This window comes from Apodemus sylvaticus, chromosome 10, assembly GCF_947179515.1.
Source record: "Apodemus sylvaticus chromosome 10, mApoSyl1.1, whole genome shotgun sequence".
In the NCBI taxonomy this organism is placed as follows: Eukaryota; Metazoa; Chordata; class Mammalia; order Rodentia; family Muridae; genus Apodemus; species Apodemus sylvaticus.
Genome location: NC_067481.1, coordinates 73,191,088 through 73,210,459, shown reverse-complemented (window position 1 = coordinate 73,210,459; position 19,372 = coordinate 73,191,088). Strand labels below are relative to the sequence as shown.

At 53.4% G+C, this 19,372-nt stretch overlaps 1 protein-coding gene and 1 long non-coding RNA gene across 2 annotated transcripts; one reads left to right on the top strand and one right to left on the bottom strand.

Moving 5' to 3' along the window:
• Positions 1-1,270: 1,270 nt before the first annotated feature.
• Positions 1,271-9,168, bottom strand: N4bp3 (NEDD4 binding protein 3). The gene is made up of 5 exons (XM_052196242.1): positions 8,999-9,168; positions 4,176-4,523; positions 3,421-3,933; positions 2,628-2,882; positions 1,271-2,501 (listed from the first exon to the last, which is right to left on the bottom strand). The coding sequence occupies exons 2-5, from the start codon at positions 4,491-4,493 to the stop codon at positions 1,971-1,973; spliced, it is 1,617 nt and encodes a 538-aa protein (XP_052052202.1). The 5' UTR covers positions 4,494-4,523; positions 8,999-9,168; the 3' UTR covers positions 1,271-1,970.
• A 41-nt stretch (positions 9,169-9,209) lies between these two features.
• Positions 9,210-16,954, top strand: LOC127694670 (uncharacterized). Its single transcript, XR_007979835.1, has 3 exons — positions 9,210-9,523; positions 12,873-12,960; positions 13,093-16,954. It is a non-coding gene; the product is annotated as an uncharacterized LOC127694670 (long non-coding RNA).
• The last annotated feature ends 2,418 nt before the right edge of the window (positions 16,955-19,372 follow it).

Below are 19,372 nucleotides of genomic sequence, written 5' to 3'. Positions count from 1 at the left end.
GGACAAGAGCTACACTGAGGGACCCCATCTCAAAAATCAAAATAAGAAAAATGGCTATTATTCCACCCGCCCCTACCCAGGCAGAGAAGCACAGTGAATTTGCCTTGTGTCCCCAAGACCACAAGTGCCCAACATAATACCAGACAGACAGTAAGTTTGTAGTAGCTAAGTAGCTATTCTTATCACACATCTGTAACAAGTTTCTCTCTAGAGGAAGGGAGCCCAAGAGGAGGTACAGGCCTATAATCCCAGCATTTAGGAGGCAGAGGCAGGGGGATTTTGAGTCCAAGGCCAGACTGGGCTATACTGGGAGACCCTGTCTAACACGAGGCAAGGGAAAGAAAGGTGGCAAGCTAAGGTGGTGTAACATGAGTCTATAATTCCAAGAGGTGAGCAGCAGAATCCCTACAGATCAGTCTGGGCTACAAAATGAGTTCCATCCTAGTCTGGTCTACAGGTCTACAGAGCAAAAAAACCCTGACTCAAAACAGAAAGAAAGAAAGAGAGAGAAAGAGAGAGAAGAAAGAAAGAAAGAAAGAAAGAAAGAAAGAAAGAAAGAAGAGAAGAGAAGAGAAGAGAAGAGAAGAGAAGAGAAGAGAAGAGAAGAGAAGAGAAGAGAAGAGAAGAGAAGAGAAAAGAGCCGGGCGGTGGTGGCGCACACCTTTAATTCCAGCACTTGGGAGGCAGAGGCAGGCGGATTTCTGAGTTCGAGGCCAGCCTGGTCTACAGAGTGAGTTCCAGGATGGCCAAGTCTACACAGAGAAACCCTGTCTCGAAAAACCAAAAAGAAAAAAGAAGGGAAGGGAAGGAGAGGGGAGGAGAGGGAAGAAAGGAGCAGGTAAGATAGGCAAAGGAGGTATCAGCTGCATCAGTCCCTAACCCAAGGGGAACAAAGCCCATAGGATACAAGCCACTGCTAAGGTGTGTATGTGGGGTGTCTGAGGGTTTTAGGGTCCTGGGATCAGTTTTAGCTGGAAGCAGAGATTTAAAAGATTCCCCGGATCTTTCTAGAACACAAAGCTGATCTAATGCAAAAATAAAACGCACCACAGGCCTCTACTGCTTCTGGAAATGACCACAGTTCCTGTACCTGCCTCTGGCCCCCAAGCCATGGAGGGAGGGGCACACCACAGCTGGAAGTGGCAGAGCCCACGAGAGCTTTTACATGTCAGAGGCAGCTGTCTGGGGCTGGCTCCAAACCCAGCAGCTGCCTGGGCACCCAGGGACCAGACATCCCACCAGAAAAAACACTTCATGTTCTGCAAATGCCTGTCGATCAATCCTTTTGTTTCCCTGGTATTGTTTCTTCTCAAACATCCGATGGTGCTGAAGAAAGTGTTTCAGCCCACACAGCAGCTAAGGCCTGTGGGGTATGGGAGCAAGGAACAACACTCCTCCATTCTCCAACACATAAGACCAGGGACTGCAATGGGGTGTATTCTTCCACTCTTGGTACCATAGAAGGAATTACAGCCTAGGTCCAAGGCCCGGAACACTGACCATCCAGGAGCCTCTGGACTCAGGCCAAGCACAATCTTATCAACTAAGCCTCCTCAGAGAAAACGTGCTTTTTATTCTGGAGGAGGCCAATCTTCCCACCCCTGGCTCCTTCCCTGGAGGAAGACCTCAGGCCAGGTCACCTGCCACCCTCCTTCTCTCCTGCCCTTCTGCATCTTGGGACTGAAGCTTGGATGGCTCCAACCTACTTTACTGGGCCACACCCACTGTTGGAAGCAGGGCTAGGCTCTCTCTGGGTGTGGTTCTCTGCCAGCAAGACTTTGCCACAGCTTCTGGAGCAGGCAACCCTATCCATCCCACTGCCCACTGGAGCCCTTCACTGGGTGGGTGTCCCATCCCTGAAGTGGCCCTCCACAGACTCTGCCCCAGACCAGTGCAAGGGAGGAGCCTGCCGTCTCGGGATTCGGGATATCTTCTGACAGTATGCCTGCTGTCAGCACACTTGGCCAGCCTCAGATCTTAGAGGACTCCAGCCGGGGACTCCAGGATGTAGCAGGGGGCTCCCGCAGCACCCGCAGCTCATGCTCGAGTGCCTGGTTGCGACGGTACATGTCCATGTAGCTGCCTTGGAGTTCCCGCTGGTAGCGCAGCACCCTCTCCTTTTCCTCCTGCCAAGTCTGCCTCTCCTGCTCGAAGCGCAGGGCCTGCTCCTGGCCACGAAGCCGCTCTTGGAGCAGCTCTGCCCTCAGCTGCTCGGCCCCTTCTCTGCCTTCACTGCCTCCCGACTCCCCCAGCAGTCCTCTGCTCTTGCAGTCATCCGTCTCACAGCTGCCTGGGCCTTCCTCCCGAGGCGCCTGCTCTTGCAGGCTGCGCACTGCCTCCCGCAGCCGGGCTAGCTCAGCGTCCTGAGCCTGGGCTTGTGCCCGGCTGCCCCGGAGTTGGGTCTTCAAACTGAAGATCTCGGCAAGCTTCTGGGCCAGCTCTGCCTGGGCTTCCCGAAGCTGCTGTTTCAACAGACTAATCTCCGCAGTCTTCTGGCACACCTGGGGGAAGGGACAAAGCGTGAGCAAGGGTCAAACACCGTGTGATCCCAGGGCAGGCTGTTCGATGGGACAGAGCATAGGACCAGGACAATGAGACAGAAGGCGATGCCTCGGATGGTGTCCTACCTCCCATCGGGCTTCTTCCTCTGGCCGGACGTTGGGGTCAGCCTCCAAGGGGGGACCAGAGGTCCGAGGCTCTGGGGCCAGGCCCTGCTGAGCCCGCAGCTCCTTGCGCAGGCGCCGCTGCTCCTGTTGAGCCATAAACAGCTGCAGCTGGAGGTTGCGCTCGCTGCGCTCAGCCTTCTGGGCCACCTCATGAAGCCGGTCCACGTACAGACGCTTCAGCTCGGACAACCACAACCGCTGGCGCTCCTCTAGCACCTGCAGAGGGGAAGGGGAACTGGGTTGGCAGTGGGCACAGCCTCACTCAGATTTCCATATAGCAATGTTCAGTCGTGCCCATAGCCTGCCACCGTTAATGTCCTATGCACCTAGACCACAGAACGCAGAGTCCTGACCGCACGTGCTTCCTACCCAAAGAGCCTCTCCACAGACAGCGGTCCTAATACATGCAACTCACAGAAACAGCCTCTTTTCTTTGCAGTGGTCAGATTGGAACTTAGGGCCTCACGCGTGCTAGGCAAGCACTCTGCCATTGGGTTATATTGCCAATTTACAGGTGGTTTTTGTTTGTTTGATGTTTTCTCTCTTAAGCACAGTGGGAGAAAGGACCCCATCAGGGGCATAACCTCTGGTCTCATTCTCTGCTGCCTCTACCATGCGACCAGCCCCCATAGCATACTATGTTTAGGTCTTACTCATGGTTGGTCCCCATCTCAAGTTAGGCCAGATGGCACAGATTCATCTGGTCCCTATACCAATACAAGGGACAAACCACTCCAGGCAGGGGCTCCCTCACCTGAGTGAAGGGGTTAGAAACATCCTGGTCACCGAGGTCCCTCTTGAGTTCCTCACAGGTCTCAGGCAACACGGCGACCTCCTCAGTAGTGGGGCAGGAGAACTCATAGGGGGGAGGTGGCTCGGGCAGGCAGCTCAGTACTGCCAGAGGTCCAGACTCCTTGGGGCTCCTTGGAGCCCGATCCAGGGAGCCTCCGAGGTGATTAATGTGGCCCAAGGAGGAGCTGAAGGGGCTGGGGCCAGTACCTGGACTACGGCCAAAGCTACCCCCGCTGGAAGAGTCCGACAGGCTGGGCTCAGGGCCACCTTCATCTAGGCTGAGCGCGTGAAGCAACTGTGCACGGGCCTGACTGGCCCGAGGCCCAGGGCTCAGGGGTGGGTGACAGGCCAGAGTGTGCAGGCTGCCGTTGCTTCGCCACAACTTCTGGCCCTTGTGGGCTGCCAGGCTCTGCATGGACAAGAAGCCTTTCCCAGAGCCCGCAGGAGGCTTGAACACAGAAGGACGGATTCGGCACTGTCAGGGAGAGAATGTAGGAGCAAGGTTGAGATGGTCACTTTTTTCTGCCTACCTCCTGTCCCCAAAGGCCCTAAGGAATCCCCTCTGAGAACTCAGGGTACATATCACAGGGAGGCATCGGTCACACTTCAGACTTCTCACACCCCGGGCTGCCCTACCCCATGGTCAGGGCCTCCCAGCTGACCACTCCAGCATCACGGTCTCTGAGTTCGGCCCAATCCCCTGTAACGCAGACGCACCTTATCAAAGCGACCCCGCTCAGGCAGGGAAGTCTTGCTGAAGTCACCAGCCCGAGGATGCTCCCGGTAGTAGAGGGTGGCATAGTCTGGCTCGTTCCGAGGGGCTCGTTTGGTCGCCTTGCCATCCTTCTTGGGGAGATGCAGGTAGCTGAAGAACTCTCGCTGGCCCAAGCCTTTCCGGAGAAGCCCATCAGGCTGTCGGGAGCTCCGGGAGCCAGCCAGTGCGGCCCGAAGTTCTTCAGGAGAAAAGTCCTGCCGTTCCAACAGGCTGCCTACGCTGCCCATGGCAATGCCAGCAGGGTCTGAGGCTCTGGCCATGAAGGTTCAACAGGGCACGGGCAGCCGATTCTGGGAATCAGAAGGCTGCATTAGTGGCAGATGGGCACTCAGTACCCACGTTCCCAGACGCACTAAAACCAGACACTTGCCATCTGTAGCTCCTCACTCTGCCCAGACCCATCAGAAGCAGATACGTGTAAACAGAATGGGATTCACAGGATGGCAAGAGACGGAAAGGGTACACTGACTACTGTCAGACTAAGTCTAAAGAACAGGAAATGGGACTCCACCGGGAACATCTGAAGGCACAGCTCCCAGACAGGGGTCTGAAGCAAGGCAGGAAGGCGAGGCCCTCCAGTAGTCGGGCAAGGGCCTTCTTCCTAGAAAAGAGCCAGCCAAGGGCGGAGGGTGGCTAGGGTTTTGTCTGACCCATGATCTTGCTTACTTCTGACAGACTCTAAACCAAATTTGGGGGGTGGGGGAGGAGCAAGAACAGTGAACCAGACGGTAGGGGGTCTGTCCTTCTGGCTTCCCTAGATGGGAACCTCTTTTCCCTCAAAGGGTCAGAGGTCCCCCCAGGGAAACATCTGGAGTGGGTGAGGTTGGGGACAGGCGGGATACAGTGGGCGGGATACAAACAGGAAGGGCCCAAGGGGAGGAAGGATGGTGATACACACAGGAAGAGCCCAAGGGGAGGAACAATGGCTTCTGTTTCCGGAACAGGTGTCCAGGCCTAGGCAGTGATGGGAGGCCGAGTGAAGAGAGGCAGCCAGGCTATATAACGCCACTGTGTTCTGTTGTGTGGTACCACCAGCCAGGTTCACAGAGCCTGGGCTGGAAGCCAGCAGCTTGTGACCTTAGCCATGCCTAACCCGTGTGAGCCTTGCCTACTTCAGGAACAGAAACGCTATGATTGTCGGCATTCATCACGTAGAGATGCCGGGAGAACAGGGTAAGATAATGTGACCAGGCATGTGGTCCAGGTCTGGCCTGAGGCCACAGTCAGCACACAACACCAAGGCTGAGCTTAACCACACACTCCGGCTGCACACCAAGGGACCAGACTTCTCCTGAACTGTCTCCCACGTGTTCTGGGGCCCGACGCTCAGGAGACTGATGTGTGTGCCACACCCACTGCCCAGCATACAGTAGGTGCAAACAACTGGCAGTGAATGGCATTTTTTCTGCTTCCCGCCCACCCACCCACAGCTGCTCCCAATGCCAGGCAGATGTCTGGCAGGCAGGCTGCATCTGGGAGTACCCACCACCACCCACCCACCCAATAAGCTTCCGGACACCCACTCCCACCCCAAACAATGGTGGTTAGGAGGCTCCATCCTCAACCATTTCCAGGTTTTGTGTTTGTGAAAGACAAAGCACTCTCTGGGAGAGGGAGGGAGGGAGGGAAGGAGGGACGGAGGGAGGGAGGGAAGGAGGGCAGCCTGGTCCACAGCCAACTCTACCCTAGGCAATAAATAACTGTAGTGGCCCTCTCCTGAATAACACACCACTCAAGGTGGGGTGTAAGTCTGAGTTCCTACACCCAGTCCAGCCCCAGGTGAACAGTCAGACCCTCCCAGGGATATCACAAGCTCCGTAAATTCAAGAGATTCAGCCAGGTTAGGGGACTACTAGAGCTGGGGCTCTCAAGGTGATGTGGCCCTTTGGAGGAGTCTCAAGGAGACTATGGCTTCCATATCCCTCCTTTTTAAATTTCATTTATTTATCTTGGGTTTTTTTGGGGGGCAGAAAGCTAGGATTAAAGGCATGAACTGCCACCACCTGGCTCAGTATCCCTTTAAAAAAGGTAAGCCCTCGGAGACTCAAAAAGCTGGAATGACCTGCCTAAGGTCACAGACCTTGTCAGGATGAGGGCTCTTGGGATCTCAGCAGCAGAGCTGCCAAGGGTCTAGGAGGATGTCACCCACAATCAAAAGAATCAGACCCGGGTCCCCTTGTCTCCCCGTTGTTCAACATCGCCTTGCCCTGGCAAGCCCATCCAGCTAGACAGACACCACGGCCTGTGTGAAATGTTCTGTTGCTCCTCAAGGAACGAAATCTGGTCTCCAGCCATCTCTCTGTCTCCCTCCCCAGTTATGTCTGTCAGGATAACTGACAGAGAGGCAATGGAGGGGGAATGGCCTTGTGAACTGTCAAGCCCTGGGTACCCGCTGGAGACAGTGCCGCCAACTCATGCCCAACTCACGCCAAACACCAGACCCTCACTTTCCTCTGCGCAGACCCTCACTTGCAGTCTCATGGGAAACAACTGACACTGTGTGGTACCCACTAAAGGTCTCAGGTCTCAGGGGTGAACCAGCGTAGTCATGAGCCAAACTGTGCAAATGACTTCATACAGAAAACAGTGTCCTAAAGACGAATGTATGTTAGGGAGACCAGAGCAAGGGCAGACAACACAGCTTACACGGTCATCCCCTATCCGCCCACCCACCACAGGTCTCAGTAGCACTGTCTGCTCCACCTGCTGGGCTGAGGCCAGCCACCACAGGTCTCAGGCTGGAGACAAACCCTTTTCCTAGAGAACCCAACCTACCTCTGCCCCTCCCCCAACACGCACATTCCTTCCTTCCCCGTTGCTTAGGAGCCTTGGGATCGCCTGCCCGGGCCAGGGCAGCTGTGCGGGCTCTTTGGCCTATGATTTGGTGGGGGATGGAGGAGAGAGCTAGCCAGAGCCTTACAACGTCTGGGAGATCAGAACACAGTAGAAAGTGGAGGGCGGGGGGTCCACCAAATGCTAGGGCTGTGCAGCCACAGTGAGGGTGTCTATTTTAATGCCCAGGGCTCTATAAGGAGCTGAATACACCATTACTCAGCTGGCCACAGCAGGACCCTTTCTTTCAGTTCTGTCTTCCTCTGTCTCCCCCCAACCCCCGGAGTAGCCAGTAGTGCAGAAAGCCTCAAATAGAGGTACACAGTGATACCCAGGGGGGCACCCCAGCACCAGACCCTGAATACCTCTTCGAAACACACCCAGGAGGTGCAATGGGTTATATATGTTTTTGCTTCACCAGAGCAAACAGGAGCCCAGGAGGTAAGGTGATGTGACCAAGGTCGTGTTCAGCAGACTGGGCGGCAGCTTTCACTGCATTTCCTTCAGGTCGGGACACCTCACTCTCCATGTGGCAGGAGTTAGTTGAACCTAAACAGCCATTAGTTCCCACCAGAGTGCCCCAGGGGAGGGTCACACCACCTGCTGTGGGGGGGGGGGGATCAGCCCTTCTGAGGGGCGTGCCTGCAGCTGCCACAGAGGAATGACACTGGAATGTCCCAACTCCAAAAATGGGGACAGCCTGAGAGGCGATGGGGGCGGCGGACGTAGCCTGCCCCCTCGACAGAATTATCCACATTGGCTCTAGGTTCAGGGCTTCAGTGTTTCTGAGTTCTTCTATTTCATAATGTTACATTGTCTCCATACTAGTCGTGCATAAGGGATTCTATCCACACATAGGGAAACTGAGGCTTGAAAGAGGGAGTTCCCCCACTAAGGACCAATCTGGATTCCCACAGCAAAGCCCTCTATACTACACCCAGCTGTCCCAGCTAGGGGTCACCTTCCACTACCACACTCTGCTGTCTGTGTAGCCTGCCCAGCCCCCATGCTTGGTTCTCCCAAGGGCATCTACAGCTAGGTTGAGAGGGATGACTTAAACCCCCTCCCAGGAATCTCTCCAGCCCGCCCTGGGGAAAGAGGAAAGAAGAAGAAATAGTGGAAGTGGCGCTGGCTTAGGGACTCTTGAGCTCAGGAAACTGCTAGAGGCGGTGTTGGGAGCTGGCTGGTCGCTTTCATTCACAGTCTTGCACATACACACCCACACGCAGCTAGTCGGCAGAGAAGCCCTGCTTGTGAGAGCCTGGGAGGAGGCTGATCTCCAGGTCCAGGAGGGCCTCCCGCCTCTGCTCCCGCCCAAGGACAACCATGCCCAATCTGTACCTTTGGGTTGGGTATGGCCCAAGCCCCCATCTTAACACAGTTAGAAGTCCTGGTCCTTACTTTTGTCAAAGGCTAAAGTCAGGACTGGAACGGAGTCCCAAACCTCGGGACGTCCTCTATTCGCAGGTCCCTAGTTGAGGACCAGACAGGGTAGGGGGGGGGCTGAGGCAGGAAGAGGGTACCCCGAGGACGAGGGCAGGTGAGCGGTGTCCCCGGGAAGGCCGCAAGAGAAGACGGGTTGGACAGCCCTGTGGAACTGCGCCCAGGAAGGCTGTGGAGGAAGCGAGGTATCCCAGAACTACCAGAGGCCCTCCGAGCTACCCAGGGGGCGGGGTGGGGTGCACGTCTCCCGCCCGCCTTCAGGAGGGCCTGCTTAGAGCTGGTGCAGGGGGCGGAGGCCGAGGTCAGACTCCTGCGCCAAGGGCGCCTGCCCCTCCTAGCTGCGGCGCGGGGATCCGGGCGATGCTCCACGGAAAGCGCATTTACAGGTCAGCCTCGGGCGCGGGAGCAGAGGACATCGGGGCGCGCACAGCATCCTGCTACCTCGCCGGGTGTCCGAGAACGACCTCAGCGACCCTCCCTGCCCACTTACCATGCTGGCGCCGTGGATCGCAGGGCGCGCTGCAGTCCCCAGCTCGGTCTCGAACCTTTCTCTTCCCAGGCTCTTCGGGCACGCGCGGGAGCCGGATCGGCGGGCAGAGGACGCACTGGGCGACACTCGTCGGCTGGCCCCAGAGACGGAGGGAAAACCCAGCCTGACTCACTCGCGCGGCGCGAGCCCCAGCGCCCAGCCCGGCCCCCGGATGTGGGGGGCGGGAACCGGCACCGCCCCCGAGCGACCTGAGCCCCGCCCGGGCTCGCGGGTGCTGCGGGGCCGGGTCCCCCACCGCTAGCAGCGCACAGTGCAGCGGCCACCACGGTGCGCGCTCGCTCGCTCGCTCACGTGCAACAGCTCCGCAGACCCCGGCCGGGACGAGGCTCTAGAGCGCGCACCGCCCGCCTGCGCCTCCTCCTCCAGCTCGGAGCCTCGCCCGCCGCACCCGGTTTCCTTCCAGAACCAGCTTCCAAACTGGCTTGCTGGGATGGGTCGGTCAGGTCTCTGCCGCCTCTTTCTCAGGTAAGCGCCGCTTTCCGCGTTTGAGACTAAACCCAAGAAGCGCTCTGAGAGCCGAAGAGGTGTAGTAGGCGTGTACAGTAGTTAGCCGCTGGACTTTTATTTTGGAGGGAGGTTGCTTTGCCTCCGTAGCCTTCTAGGGGCGGCAGGTTCAGATGCCTTTAGGGGCCAGACTGATAGTGTAAATGAGTCATATGGGTTGGGTAAGGCAGTAGCAGGGACGGAAACCGAAGGCTGGACACCCAAACGTTCAGGATCAAGAAGTTATAACACCTTTTCTTCCTTAAGAAGTTAAACATAGATGTGGGTGGGGTGGGGTGGTGTGGGGTAGGGTGGTAAGGGTTGTGTGTGGAGAGATGGCTCAGTGGTTAAGAATACTTGCTACTCTAGCAAAGGACCTGGTTTTGGTTCCCAGGAACCTCGTGGTGGCTCACAATCCGTTGCAGCTCCAGTTCCATTGTATCGAACGCCCCCCCTGGCCTCTGGTGGCATAACACGCACTTGGTGCACATTTCACTCACACTGGCACATACACATAAATTTTTTGTTTGTTTGTTTTGGTTTTTTTGGATTTGGTTTTTTCAAGACTGGGTTTCTCTGTATAGCCCTGGCTGCCCTGGAACTCACTCTGTAGACCAGGCTGGCCTCGAACTCAGAAATCTGCCTGCTTCTGCCTCCCAGAGTGCTGGGATTACAGGCATGTGCCACCACCGCCCGGTTTGTTTGTTTTTTTAAGATTTAAAAAAAACAACCAGTAAGTTAAGCGAGATTCAGGATGGCAATTCCATTCCTGGGTATGTAACGAAAACCAAAATCAGGTATGCCAACAAATGCTTGTACTCAGATGTTCATAGCAATACTGTGTATATCAGTCAAAAAGAGGACACAGGTCAAACACTCCAGCAAAAGGATAAACAGTGTGGTCCACCATACATCGGAATGTTATTTACCACAGAAAAGGAATAAGTGCCATTTCATGCTACAAGTCAGATAAACCTCTAGGAAATGAGGCAAAGTCACAGAAACCCACCCAAGACCACATGTGGACCTGTACGGACAGAATGCAGGTTAGTGCTAGATGCTACAGGGAGGGAGAAATGAGCATGATCCTTACAAGTCACGGGCTTTCGTCCTGGTGTCAGGTGGTGCTAGTAGGCAAAACAATTTTATTTAAACAACAAAACATCACTGTGGCCTGACAGGTATCGATTTGCCGCCTCTGTTTTCTGTTTCTACCGTAGACAATTAATTTTGTTTGTTTGTTTGTTTGTTTTTTGAGACAGGGTTTCTCTGGATAGCCCTGGCTGTCCTGGAGCTCACTCTAGACCAGGCTGGCCTAGAACTCAGAAATCCACCTGCCTCTGCCTTCCAAGTGCTGGTATCAAAGGCGTGCACCACCACTGCCCAGCTGGCTGTAGACACATTTTTTTTTTTATATTTATTTATTTTATGTATACGGATACACCATTGCTCTCTTCAGACATACCAGAAGAGGGCATCAGACCCCATTGCAGATGGTTGTGAGCCACCATGTGGTTGCTGGGAATTGAACTCAGGACCTCTGGAAGAGCAGTCAGTACTCTTAACCACTGAGCCATCTCTCCAGCCCTGTAGACACATTTTTAACAGTGGATTTTTCTCTTTAAAAAAAAAAAAAAACTCATTCACAGCTATTCGGTATCTCAGTGATGGAGGGGCTGTTGCCTGAGACAGATGAATGATTTGTTTGTTTTTTTTAAAGATTTATTGATTTCATGTATATGAGCACACTGTAGCTATCTTCAGACACACCAGAAGAGGGCATCAGATTCCATTACAGATGGTTATGGGTCACCATGTGGTTGCTGGGAATTGAACTCAGGACCTCTGGAAGATAAGAATCAGTATTCTTAACCACTGAGCCATCTCTCTAGCCCAAGACAGAAGAACACTGATGGCAGGAACACACGTATGGCCTTGGGGACCTGAGGAAATCCCCCTCTGGGGAAGTAACCTGGCAGAAGCCCAGAATTCTGAATGTTTCCTCAGGAAAGTGTATTCATGGTTCTGAGGCCCAGAGCTGGAGAAATGTGGACATGTTCAGATGTAGAGGAGCTCTCTAGGGAGGCCGGGACCTTGAGAGTCCCTCAAAGGCGGCACACAGGTGTCGGCCACCTCATGGATCATCCGGTAGAGCCTCTGCAGTACAGACACAAGAATAACAACAGCACTAATAATTTCCGAGTATTTGCAGAGGTAGGGCATTTGTAATCCTAGTGTTCAGAGTTTAGAAAACAGGAAGATCCTAGAATGTCTGACAGCTACATTGCACTCATATAAATTAAAAAAGAAAGAAAGATCAAGGGTTTTTCTGCCTGGCTAACGGGGAGCTGGCACATGAGGCTGGAGTGTGCTCTGCACACACAATCCCTGCTTGCTGACTGAAGCAGGAGGTTGGGTTATAGGCACCCGGGCCAAAAAAGGTCAGCAACAGAGATCAGAAATAGAAATGGTGCTGGGCCATGGTGGCGCACACCTGTGATCCCAGCACTTGAGAGGCAGAGGCAGGTGGATTTCTGAGTTCTAGGCCTGCGTGGTCTACAGAGTGAGTTCCAGGACAGCCAGGGTTACATAGAGGAAACACTGTCTCAGAAAAAAAAAAAGAAAAGAAAAGAACATTCTGGAGGAGAAAAGTCAAAGCTAAATTCTAGATCCTTTTATTCTGTGTGCATCGATGTTTTGCCTGCACGGATGGATGCCTGGGTGAAGATGTCAGATCTTAGAGTTACAAACAGTTGTGAACTGCCGTGTGGGTCCTGAAGAGTAGTCAGTGTTCCTAACCACTGAGCCATCTCTCCAGTCCCCTAAATTCTTCTTTGTTTGTTTGTTTGTTTGTTTGAAACAGAGTCTCTTGTCGGGCAGGCTGTTCTTGAACTCATTTGGTAGCAGAAGATGGCTTTGAACTCCTGATCTTTCTACCTTCCATACTATAAATACTGGGATTACAATTTCCGTAGCTCTGTAAATACTTAGTAGTGATTATTGTTGTTATTTTTGGTGTGTGTGTGTGTATTTTTGTATGTTGACGTGTATGCATTTGCGCGCAGGTCGGGGGCAGAGGACAGTTTGTGAAGTCAGTTTCTCTCTTTCTGCCTTTACATGGCTTCTGAGAATCAAGCTCAGGTCCTCAGGCACCTAAGTCGCCCATTGTTCATGTCAGCTGCCGGGTCTCTTAGTGACTCAGGTTCAGTGAAACCCAAGGCCGCCTCCCTCCCGTTTCTGGATCCCCTTCTATATTTGCAAAGGCAGTCACTTATCCAAGTTCTGGTTTCCTCCTCCCTCCCTCCCACTTCAGTGTTTTTCCCTATACCAGGCTATCGGAAGAGAGGGATGATGGATGTATCTCAGGCATCGCAGCAGGAAGGACTGGGTCAGAGGCTCCTGCTGAGCAGAGCACTCAGGTAAGGATGCTGGCTGGGATGCCCGGGAGGGAGAGGACTTGCTCTAACCTCGGGGGGGGGGGGGGGGGGGGGGGGGGGGAAGCAAGAGGACGACGCTAGGAGGCAGGCTACCTGTCCCCATCCTTTGCACAGGCTGGAGACTCCACAGACTGCTAAGACCACTGTCCCATCCCTGGGGAGGTGCTGGCCTGACAGGTACTGCCTGGCTTTTGAGCCGTTACATATAGTTACTCTTGTTACCGTGACTGGAAGTGGCAAGGCAGATAGGACCAGCAGAGTAGAGAAGTAGGCTGGGCCGCAATCCGGTCCCTCCTCTTGCCCTAGCCCCTTATGCCTTCCTCTGTAGTCTCAAGGCATAGGACACACCACTGGACTCTTGTATGTCCTTGGTTCAGCTTTCTTTGATGAAAATGTTGGTGGGTTCCAGAGGGGGGCGCATGATTTACCACCCACAAAGTACCCCTCAGAGGTAGGGGGCCTGAACGGGTCTGCCTTTCTGAGGTCTTAGAAGGTGGGCTGGGCAGAGGTGGGGATCAGAGGCCATGGGGACCAGGCTGCTTTCCTCCTCCTGCAGGCTTGCCTCACAGTGTCAGAGAGACTAGATTCATGCAGGCAGCTGGCCCCAGGGAGGGGGTGTACCCACCGAGCTGTCTAACTCTGGAGTCGAGTGCAGACACACACACACACACACACAGGAGCATCGTGTCCCCACATTTGACAGACCTATGGATTTGGCGTGCAAGCTGTGTTGTTCGAATGCCCGGGAGTGACGCCCCTGGGGCACCAGGCCAGAGCTGAAGTGAAACCAGATTCCCTAGGTGTACCTATTTCCTGACTAGGCTAGCCTGGGACAATTTAACTTCCTTCAGTTATCTGCTGCCTGCAAGTACCCAAGACAGTAAGGGTGGTCCTAGGGCTCCCCTCTCTGGCTGCCACCCCCGGCCCCGTCACCTCTCCACTTGACACTTGCAACAGCCATCTTAGGCTCCTCTCCAACCTGCCTGGAAGGAACCTTCTAGCCCACACATTTGTCTCCAGCTCCCCGAAGCCTGTGTAGTTAGAGTCTCAGCCCAAGACTGGCCCTGCCCCCCCTTCAGGCCTAGGCACAGCTGCTGCCTCTCGGCCACCTGCGTTTTAGGGGCTGCCTCCATCTCCTCCTCATAACTGGCTGGTTTGGGGGTGACCCACCATCTTCAGAGTCCATCTTCCCACCCTCAACATAAAATTGATCACAGTGTCGCCTCGCCACCGTCAGCCTCTTCCTTGTTAGTGGCTCTTTCGCCCTCAGGATGGGTCACTTGTCCTGTCTTGTCACTCCCAGAAAATAACAAGCTCTGAGCACGTGGGTGCCCAGTACAGATTCTCCCAAGGTCTTGAAGGGGTTTTGGAAATGCCATCCTAACATATTACACTTGGCGGTGCTGCCTCCTTTGAACTGAGGCCTGCGGAATATCAGGCAGGAGAGTCTTTACCCGGTGAACAATCTGGACAGCCCTATTTTTTAGTTTTCGACTAAAATAGGGTCTTGCTATTTAGCCTGGAAGTCATAATCCTGCTTCTGCTTCTGAAGTGCTGAGATTACAGATCAGATGTGCACCACCATGTCTAGCTTCTGTATAGACCAAGATAACATTAAATCACTACGGAGCTCCTCCGTTCACCTTCCCAAAATTTGTAGCATATCCATCCTTCTCTCCCAGGAGCCCAGAGCCCATATTCTTTTCTGTCACACCAATTGTTTTGTATTGAAACACAGGTTTTCTCCTTCCTGTTGTCAAACAAACAAACAGCATTTTAAAAAAAGATTTATTTATTATATGTAAGTACATTGTAGCTGTCTTCAGGTGCTTTTTCTTCTAGTTCCAGGCCTGCTTGCTCACTGTAGCTGTCTTCAGACACCCATCAGGGCATCAGATTAGCCGGGCAGTGGTGGCACACACCTGTAATCCCAGCACTCTGAGAGACAGAGGCAGGCGGATTTCTGAGTTCGAGGACAGCCTGGTCTACAGAGTGAGTTCCAGGACAGCTAGGGCTACACAGAGAAACCCTGTCTTGGAAAAAAACAAACAAACAAACAAACAAAAAAAGAGGGCATCAGGTCTCATTACAGATGGTTGTGAACCATCATGTGGTTGCTGGGATTTGAACTCAGGAGCTTTGGAAGAGCAGTGGGCACTCTTAACCACTGAGCCATCTCTCCAGCTCCATTGTTTGTTTGTTTTTAAAAGGTTTATTTTCTGCGTGTGAGTACACTGAGCACTAGAAGGGAGGGCATCAGTCAAATGACATTGTAGATGACTGTGAGCCACCATGTGGCTGCTGGGAATTGAACTCAGAGCCTTTGGAAGAGCAGTCGGTGCTCTTACCCGCGGAGCCATCTCTCCAGCCCTGTTTGTTTTTGAGGTAGGGTGTCTCTACATAGCCCTGGCTATCCTGGATCTCATTATGGCCTCAGACTCAGAGACTCACCTGCCTCTGCCTCCCTGGTGTTGGGACTAAAGGCTCGCACAACCACACCTGGCAGTGTTTCTTCTCTTTTGAGATGGAGGTCTCGTGTGCCTCAGGATGGACTTAAACATTCTTTGTGGCTCACAGAAGACCCTGACCTCCTGCTCCTTCTGCCGCTGCCACGTGGTTGCTGGGAATCAAACTCAGGACCTCTGGAAGAACTACCAGTGCTCTTAACCACTGAGCCATCTCTCCGGTACCAGTTTTTCTCCTCTTAATCTGTCTCACAACCAAGAAATTTTAGGAGCGCAGAGAGATCATTTGCCCTCGCTACAGCCTCTGGGGCCTGACAGTTGGCCGAGCTCCTCTTCAGTGCACTGTCTGCCCCGTAAGGAACTTCCTGGCTGTTTTCTAAGCAGGGAGAGGAGAATAAGAAGGGGTGGTTCCTGCTGGGGACCCTGGTTTTGTAACCACCTGGTGACCTTTCTGAGCACTGGATTCTTGGGTTTGTAGAACAGGATAAATCACGGGCTTAAGTTCGCTCAGGTGCAAGGAACTGATCTGATGTGCAGGGACTTGACAACCTTGCAGCCCCCACCCTTCCCTCCTCACCCTCCTTCCTCCTCTCTCTTGTCTCCGGAGCTGAGCCAGCATCAGTCCTGACAGAGGAGACTTGAGTGGTGCTGGAGGCCACTGAAGGCCTCAGTCTTTGCAGAGAGCAGGCTGACAGAGACCACTCCATAGCCCAGCTTCCTCGTGGGTCATAGGTGGGTGCCCTCCACGTGGGTTCAGTCCTCTCATCGTGGCCTGAAAGTAGACTTGGATTGCCCTCCCTGATTCAACCGAGCAGGGAGGAGCCTTCCCTTGGCTCTTCTCCTTCGGACCTTCCTCCCCTGGCGACCTGGTGACCTGGGTAGCCCCAGGCAGGCTGTGGGTGGAAGCTGCAACCTGCTGGGACATGCCGAGGTGCCTGCTCCAGGGCAGGCGGCTCAGACCTGCAGGAGCCATCCACAACTCCAGGGTGAGACTGGCCCCTGGAAGTGCAGGCTGCCCAGCTAGGACACAGAGAGAACTGGACCAGCCAGTCCAGGAGGAGCCGCCAGGCTACGTGGCCACAGCACTTTGCTCCAGTGCTGTAGAAGCTTGGTCTCCAGGCTCTTGGGTCAGAGACTTGGGCTGGGGGTCTGGCCTAGAAGGCAGTGTCGGTAGGTTCAGTCCTTCTGAGCACACTCTAGGGAGGTAAGGTGGCACTTGGTCTATGAGGTGTCTTTACTTCAGTGCTTTTAAAAGGAAAGACAAATATCAGCTCAATAAAGTGATCTTGGGTTCTTATGTGTCGTTCCTGACTACAAGTGAATTTAGGCCAACCTGGGCTATATGAGACCCTTCCTTAAAAACAAAATACCCTCCCCCCCCAAAAAAAACCCCAAAAGCAGCCGGGTAGTGGTGGCGTACACCTTTAATCCCAGCACTTGGGAGGTAGAGTCAGGCAGATTTCTGAGTTCGAGGTCAGCCTGGTCTACAGAGTGAGTTCCAGGACAGCCAGGGCTATACAGAGAAACCCTGCCTTGAAAAAAAACCAACACCCCCCCCCCCCAAAAAAAAATAGGGGCTGGAGAGATGGCTCAGCGGTTAAGATCACTCACTGACTGTTCTTCCAAAGGTCCTGAGTTCAATTCCCAGCAACCACATTGTGGCTCACAACCATCCACCATCCATAATGAGTTCTGACACCCTCTTCTGGTGCGTCTGGAGACAGCTACAGTATACTTACAAATAATAAGAAATAAATCTTTAAAAAACAAAAAACATAAACGCCATGGTTTTTCCACGTCAATGATGACCTTCATCTAGCAATCCTAGGCCCAAGCCATTCCATCTCAGTGCCCCAGGAAGCTGGACCTACAGATGGTTGTTTAGCCCCTTTTCCTAAGAACTGAAGCCAGGGCCTCATATCTGCTAAACCCCTGTACCAAAGTGTACCTCCAGCTACACCCTCAGCCTTCTGGGGTTGTTTCCAAACACATTCCAGATAATAGCATTTCATCCCTAAACATTTTACATGGTACTAATTAAGCTTTTATTTGGGGCTTGCTGAGAATTGAGCCCAGGGCTTTACACTAAATATCCTTGCTTGCTCTTAATTTTTTTTCTTTTGTTTTGAAGCAGGGTCTCACTGTAGCCCTGGCTGGTCCGGAACTTGTTATGTAGACCTGACTGGCCTGTGATTCATAGACATTTTGATGTACTGGGTTGCAGTGTCTGGGGTCTCAGTCACCTGGCCTCCCATACACTTCTTGCTCCCTTTGCGTCTCCACGTGCATTCGATGGCCTGGCCCTACCCACTCCCCTCCATGCCTTTGGGCTCCATTCTCCAGCAAGCACCACTGTCTTTCAAAGTCTTCTAAGCATCACCTTCTCTCTGGTACTAAAGCAGAAGTTTCTAGAGCCCACTTCTGTTCTGTTTCCCGAACCCAGTAAATGATTAGATGTGTCTGGCAAACAACCCAGCCCCTCCCCCCCTTCCTTCCCAAACCTGCAGCCGGACCATGTGACAGCCACTGCCTATCCCCAAACATTTCACCCAGCCCCACCCAGGAGAGACAGACAGCTGCACACACCCTCGCCTGCCTGACACTGCCCTACTTCCGCCCAACCCTCTCTCAAGACTTAGGAGAACAGCACCTTTACCCTGCTACCTCTGCCCACCACACAAGTCCGTAGGACATTTTCAAAGCATGGCTTGGTGATGCCCTTGGCAGGACGGTATGGTACAGAAAGGCCCAAGAGGTCTGCTTAACCTGTGCATGGCCACCACCCCCTGTACGTGCTTGTCAGGCTGACTGGGATAAAGAAGGAACCCGTCGGAACCAGTGTCCCTGGGCCAGCTCACCTGCTTGAGTTAGCAGTGTTGAAGGATGCAGGCTTGACTACTGCCTAATACAAGGCTCCAGCTCTGTCGCCTGCCAGAGGAGTACCATTAAGGGGAACCCTGTTGCATCCCCTTCTTCAGCCACTGGGGAAGTGTGGCTTGAGGCTGAAAGCCAAGGTGAACCCTGCAGGTGCTAACAGCTGGACACTGGCAACTGCCTCCTTGCATCTGGGCAGCAGGCCTTTCTTGAAGGTGCACATCCTCCAGTCCCACCCGCTTACACCATATGCCAGTTTCCCTATGCCTGGCAGACACGACCTAGAATGAAAGGGGCCTGGTGGTGGGGAATGGCTTCCCAGACTTCAGCTTTTTGTGTGCATGGGAGAGAGCGTGTGTGGTGCTTCTGTGTGTGGTTCTCGTGCACGTGTACAGAGGCTGGTGGCCGTTGGGTGTCCTGCTTTATCACGTCCCGCCTTATTCCCTTGAGCACAAACTATTTTTTGACAAGGACCCAAGTTCAAATCCAGCCCTTGCATCAAGAGTTCATAGCTGCTTATAACTCCAAGGCCTCCAGGAACACCTGAACTCCCAAGTGTATAGCCTCAATAATAAAACTGATCTTTTTAATATTTGGTTGTTTTGTTTTGTTTTTCAAGACAGGATTTTTTTTTTCTGTGTACCACAACTCCTACTGTAAGCCAGGGAATCCTTGAACTCAGAGATGTGTCTCTCCTGCGTCTGCCTCCAAGTGCTGGGATTAAAGTCAAGTGCCACCAAATACATATATATATGATGTCAAAGATCAGACTGGGGAAATGGCTCATCTGTTATGAACACTTGCTGAGAACTGTGAAGACTTCAGTTCAAGTTCCCAGAACTCATGGGAAAAGTTGGACATGGTACCTGGACGTAGGGTTAGTGAGGGATTCTGCCTTAAGGGAACAGGTAGAGAGTCATGGAGGACACACACCCTCTGGCCTCTGAGCACCTGTCCGCATCAGCATACCTCCTCAGCGCGTGCACACACACACCATGTAAGATACTTCTTCTTTTTTTTTTTTTCTTCGAGACAGGGTTTCTCTGTATAGACCT

Coding starts and splice junctions, on each gene's coding strand:
- N4bp3 (XM_052196242.1), bottom strand. CDS start 4,493: ATGGCCAGAGCCTCAGACCCTGCTGGCATTGCCATGGGCAGCGTAGGC. Junction 3,934..4,175: donor AGCGGGGTCGCTTTGATAAG/GTGCGTCTGCGT, acceptor TCTCCCTGACAG/TGCCGAATCCGTCCTTCTGT. Junction 2,883..3,420: donor TTTCTAACCCCTTCACTCAG/GTGAGGGAGCCC, acceptor TCCCCTCTGCAG/GTGCTAGAGGAGCGCCAGCG.